Raw genomic sequence first — 6,221 nt, 5'->3', positions numbered from 1 at the left:
GGGGGGGGGGAGGGAAGGGAAGGGAAGGGAAGGGAAGGGAAGGGAAGGGAAGGGAAGGGAAGGGAAGGGAAGGGAAGGGGAAGGGGAAGGGAAGGGAAAGGGAAGGGAAGGGAAGGGAAGGGAAAGGGAAGGGAAGGGAAGGAAAGGGAAGAAAAGAGAAGAGGCAGGGCAGCTCTCAGGTTTTTGGATTTGATTTTTAAAAATGCATATTTAACAGAACATTTAACGTGAGTTTTTTATTATTATGAAAATGTGACAAGAACATATCTTTATATATACATATATGTGTACATGTACATATATATATATATGTGTGTGTGTATGTATAGTAAAAGGAGCTTAGAATATATATGATATGTTATTTGATAGGCCTGATCAAAGCAGAAGACACATGCCTCTGACTAAAGACAATTTCCCTAAGGCTCAACTTTCTCATCTCTAAAATGACATTAATATAGTTCCTGCTTATCATGGTTGTTCTAAGAATACTATAAGAAAATGGTATGCTTGCAACAAGCACCCATTATTACTAAAGCTCTAACTACTGACTATCAGAACAAGGAAATTACGGAGTTGGGGAAAGAGTAGGGAAAGTGCTTGCTTTGTAAGTATGAGGACTCAAGGTTGAAGCCCAGAACCTGGTTTTAAAAAGCAGGCATGGTGTTGAGCACTTACAATCCTAGGGCGGTGAGGTGGAGGCCAAACAGATCCCTGGGGCTTGTTTGCAAACCAGTGTAGCCTATTTCGTGAGTTCTAGGCCAGTGAGAGATCATGGCTCAAGGACAAAACAAAAAACTAAACCAACAAGATGAGAGTTGACACCACAGTTGCCTAGCCTCCACACACACTCAGACATGGGTGCTTGCAAATGCCTCCAAACACAAACAGGTGAGCATATGGAAGTAAAGGATGATATGGTGAGACACAGAGATATCAAGTGATCAATGGTGAAATCAGAGGATTTACTGAATGCAGGTACTGCCCAGAGACGTGACGGTCCATGATGGCCACAGGAGCCCATGAGGGATCTCCACTGCATCCACTCCATGAGCCAGCCATCAGATGAAACTGTCCTAAGAAGTCGCCCTTGCAATGATCATAATAATCCCCATTACCTTCTAGTTGACGCTTCAGTTTTCTCAAATCCTTTATAAGGTCTTCAAATTTGACTTGGGAGGCCAGGAAGAAATCCTGTGGCTCAGGCAGTGGGAAAACACTCTTGTCTGTTCCAGCTTCCTAAAAGACAGGATAAGCAAGAGAATGTTCTACTTCCCACATGTCGCTTTAGTTGACATTCCAAAGCATCAGTGAGAAAAAAAAAAAGCTCAGTCACATGGTTAAAAGGAATCATGGTACTGCTTTCCTAAACCAGGACCCTGTCTGTACTTTGAAGCTTTTGACTCCATTATGGTATCTTTTTGCTCTTCCTGGCTTTGAGATTCGCTATGGTGCTGGCTTGGGCTGCATTTCGATTTCGATCTTACCTTATGAGTGCAAGAGGAAACTGTCAGGTATATTCTACTCTAGTTCTCTCAATTCCCATGGAAAAAGACGGGGGGAACACATGAAAGTACTTACACTGAAAGTCTCTGTTTGAGTTACACATGCTAGCAATTAGATAACTCATCTTGGGGTGTGCCAGTGGGTGTGGGGTGGATAAGAAGGCACTGGATAGGAGATTCTACCCCTTCCTTTACTCACCCCTTCTGCAGCTTAAGCTATGATGAATGTGTGCACAATATGACCTGTGTGTGTATGTAAAGTGCATCTAACTGCTGTTGGCTTATTGTAAGAGTTATCTGCAGCAGGTATGGTTGGGTATAGTTTTGACAAGGTCTACAGCTTTATCTGACGGATGATCTGAGCTGTGAGTTATCTTAAGTGACAAACACTTCAGATATACTGAAACCTAAGGAGAACCTTATATATCCTCTGCAGCCTAGGCTATTTTCTCCTGAGTTGTTTAATGTAAGCTCTGTCTTGCATATCTTAGACAGTCTTTGCTTGTTTCTCTCTCTGCACACACGACTTTGCCAGCTGCCCTTCGCATTCCATCTCTCCTAGTGCCATCAGAAGTAACTCCAAATGCCAAAACTGCTTTACAAGGCACTTTCTGATCTGGCCTCTGTCTACAGTACCAGCTTTAGACCTACCTTCCCCCAACTTCAAGTCCTACCCCTGAACTTTCCTGAAACAAGTGAAAAAGCAAGTCTCTTGCCTCTAGGCCTTTACCTACAAAGCTGTTCTTTTTCATCTCCCTAGAATTTCCTTATGACTCCTTGTTCATACTCATCTTTCAAGTATTAACACAAACAGTACTTCCTCAAAGATTTCTAGGACCTCACCAAACTTGTGTGTTTCTCTGTGTTATTCAAGAGTGTCTGATCCTATCGCCATAGCACTTATTGCTATTAATTTAGAAATTTAGCTTTAGACTGTATGTCTGATGTGTCACTGGAGTATAAACCCACCAATGTAAGGACTCTTTCTTACACTTGGTACAGTATATAATATCTGATATATCAATAAATGGTTTTGGTTGGTAGGCACCACAGCAGACAGTTCATGAAATATTCCTCTGTGAAGTCAGCAAGTTTACCATAAGACACATAACTATTTTAACATATATAATATGTGTGTATGCATTTAGTTTTTGAGAATTAATTTTATGAATTTCATACATGTATAAGGTGTGTTTGAGCAAATCTATTCCCTCTTCCTATGCTCCTTAAAAATTTCCCTTAACTTCTTTTCTCTTCCAACTTTTCCTGTTTTCTTTTGAGAATACTGAGGCCACTTAGTACTGTCTTGTGTGCAAAAGCAGGTAGGATCGTCCCTGAAGAAATGTCTTGTCAGTAAAGGGTGGGACTTTTTGAGCTCCTCCACCATCCACATTGGAATGTGGGCTGTCTTGACCTTGTACAGGTCTTCTGCATGTAGTGTGATACAGAAGTCCTGCTACTGACCACTCCACAGTACCAGTCATGTAATTTATGACTATGTTTTCCTATCGTTTCAGGAATTGCCTGGACCCTTACCCATTCTCTAAGTCAGCAATTCTCAACCTGTAGGTCACAACTCCTTTGGAGATTGAATGACTCTTTCACAGGAGTTACTTAAGACCATCAGACAACACAGATCTTTATGATTCATAACTGTAGCAAGATTACAGTTATGAAGTAACAACATAATTTTATGGTTTGGGGGTCACCACAACATGAAGGGTCGCAGCACTAGGAAGGTTGAGAACCACTACTCTAAGTCAGGTTCATTTGGATGTTTGGGGAAGGTGACTGCCTTTATTTTATCAGTACTTAATCTACCACATACTTCTCAATCTTCCTATATTTATTTTTATACTTTAAAAACATCTGGAACATTGTGAATGTCAAGTGTGAATGTGATGTGAAAAGCCGTCTAAGGCACTCATGGAGACCCACACTGGAGGAATTCAGCTCTAATACTCCCTAAGCTGTGTGTCCATCTCTACCATGGCTTCAGGTTTTTTCATAAGGTGAAAAAAGAGAAAGTGCTGGTGATGAGTCAGCCTGGTAAGAGGTCTGTCTAGTCAAAGCACTCAGAGTTGAGAAAGTGTCATCTCTGCATGCTTTTCTTCAGCCTATACAGACCTATACATCCAATGTCAGGCAGAAGAATCAGGAAGCTGAAAGGACTCACCTTTCCTCAGGTCATTGCTAATCATCACAGACCACAAAAAAAAAAAAAAAAAATCAATTCTTCTGCCCAAGGGAAAAGGAGCTTCATAAAATACACAGTTCCACACTTTCCTTGAGTGCTCTGTGCTCTGCAGTGAACACTGGGAGGGCACTGCACAAATGTGGATGGGGCTTAATCTGCAACTATACTTACTATATTTTGTTCCACAGAGGCAACTCTATTGCATCCTGCACTCTGACTTCGAAGCTCTCACTTTGGAAGCCTGAGTGAAGATTCTTTAAAGGTCTCCAATGATTCATTTTGCTTGTTCTGCGGATAGTGTAAAGTCACCAATGATCCTGACATTGCTCCTTTGAGAGCTGCAATTCCCTGTTGACTTTTTAGCATCTACCTCGGTGGTGTGCAATAAACATTAACCACAGATTGTTAATGTAAACATCATCAAAATTGACAGATGTAAGGCACTAGGTGTGAGGAAGTAGGTGGTTTTGTTTTTGTGGAGAGAGAGAGAGAGAGAGAGAGAGAGAGAGAGAGAGAGAGAGAGAGAGACAGAGAGAGAGACAGAGAGAGAGAGAGAGACAGAGAGAGAGAGAGAGAGAGACAGAGAGAGAGAGACAGAGAGAGAGAGAGAGAGAGACAGAGAGACAGAGAGAGAGAGAGAGAGAGAGAGAGAGAGAGAGAGAGAGAGAAAGGTTGGGCTTCAGGAAATAGCAGCAGCAGGCATGTCTGAGCATACTCCAGGTTCTGACAGCAGGTACCTACAAAGCAGAATTACCTCGAGGAATCCTAGGAGGTGACATTTTTAATTCCAATTGGGCAAGATCAGATTTGCCTCTATCCAGTGATCTATTCTTCATAGAAAGGCTGAAATTAGTCCATGTCATATGAGAGTTGCCTTTGTGGCAGAAGAATTTATTTTTTTTGTGGTCTGTGATGATTAGCAATGACCTGAGGAAAGGTGAGTCCTTTCAGCTTCCTGCTTCTTCTGCCTGACTTTGGATGTATAGGTCTGTATAGGGTGAAGAAAAGCACGGAGAGATGACACTTTCTCAATCCTTTAAGGATTAGGATGCAAAAAAATACTTATGGAAGGAGGGCCATGAAATATTGACCAAGTGATTGGCTTTACTGTAGTTCCCACCTTTACAAATGCACATTCATCATGCATAGTAATTGATGGTTAAAAAGAATCATAGCCCCAACATCCTAAAATAATAATGAAAATGTATTATTACATCTCATTCCAGGATTTGAGTGTATATGTGTGTGAGTGTGTGTGTGTGTGTGTGTGTGTGTGTGTGTGTGTATGTGTGTGTGTGTGTGTGTGTGTGAGTGTGTCTTGCTAGTTTTGTGTCTCAACTTGACACAAGCTGGAGTAATCACAGGGAAACAAGACTCTCTTGAGGAAATGCCTCCATGAGATCCAGCTGTAAGGTAATTTCTCAACTAGTGATCAAGGGTGGGAGGGGGCATTGTGGGTGGTGCCATCCCTGGGCTGATAGTCCTGGGTTCTATAAAAAAGCAAGCTGAGCAAGCCAGGGGAGGCAAGCCAGTAAGTAACATCCCTCCATGACCTCTGCATCAGCTCCTGCTTCCTGACTTGCCTTACTTCCAGTCCTGACTTTGGTGATGAACAATGTGGAAGTGTAAGCTGAATAAATCTTTTCCTCGCCAACTTGCTTCTTGGTCATGATGTTTTTGTGCAGGAATAACCTGACTAAGACACACACACACACACACACACATATGTATATGTGTATGTATATACATGTACTATATATATACACTCACACATATATACATACACACACACACATATTTGAAACACATGCATATAATGCATATAATTTTTCCTTGGTTTTTTGAGACAGGGTTACTCTGTATACTCCTGGCTGTCCTGCAACTTACTTTGTGGATCAAACTGGCCTGGAACTCAGAGGTTCACTTGCCTCTGTCTCCCTGCTAGAATTAAAGGTGTGTGGTCTTCTCTGTGCATGCATATAGTTTACAAACAGACAAAATACTCTCCAGGGCCACTACATTGTGTCTTAAACACTTTCAATAGCGGTATGCTATCCAATTTGATGATTCTAACATGATTCATTTGACTTCATGGTTATCCACGGGATACCTACTATTGCTATTACTAATTATCGAAATTATTATAATTATCTTCAGTTATAAATCCCTAGAAAATGTATACCTACTTCCAGACCTTTTGATACAGGAGAGCTGAAATCTTGTGAGCACATATGTATCAATTAAGAAAAGGTATCCCCTAAAAGACTGCTGGATTCTGTTGTTTTTAATTCCTGGACAATCGTCCATAATGTGATTTACATAGTACCTGCATCATTTTTACCTTTTGAGAAACCATGCTCAGGGATTCTAAAAAGCCCCTAACCTTGGCAATACATTTTTTTTTAACTTCTAGAGTGACTGTCCTAATGGGTGTGTTAGCATATCTCACCACGGCTGTGACTACTAATCATTTATGCTGGACATTTTTGGTATACATGTTGATCATTACTGTGCTCTTTATT

The 6,221-nt window shown here is 41.2% G+C and overlaps 1 protein-coding gene across 3 annotated transcripts in view; it reads right to left on the bottom strand.

Moving 5' to 3' along the window:
• The window catches only part of Fmn1 (formin 1), a 333,700-nt gene that overhangs the window by 103,201 nt on the left and 224,278 nt on the right, over window positions 1-6,221 (bottom strand). For all 3 annotated transcript variants that reach the window (XM_028766940.1, XM_028766941.1, XM_028766942.1), the window contains one exon: window positions 1,116-1,236. In XM_028766940.1, coding sequence (XP_028622773.1) covers window positions 1,116-1,236 — 121 coding nt within the window. The remainder of the gene's footprint in view (window positions 1-1,115; window positions 1,237-6,221) is intronic.

The sequence above is a fragment of the Grammomys surdaster genome, unplaced genomic scaffold (genome assembly GCF_004785775.1).
Source record: "Grammomys surdaster isolate TR1022 unplaced genomic scaffold, NIH_TR_1.0 170, whole genome shotgun sequence".
NCBI lineage: Eukaryota > Metazoa > Chordata > Mammalia > Rodentia > Muridae > Grammomys > Grammomys surdaster.
Note: the sequence above shows the minus strand (reverse complement) of the source record. Positions and strands in the feature narration are given on the sequence as shown.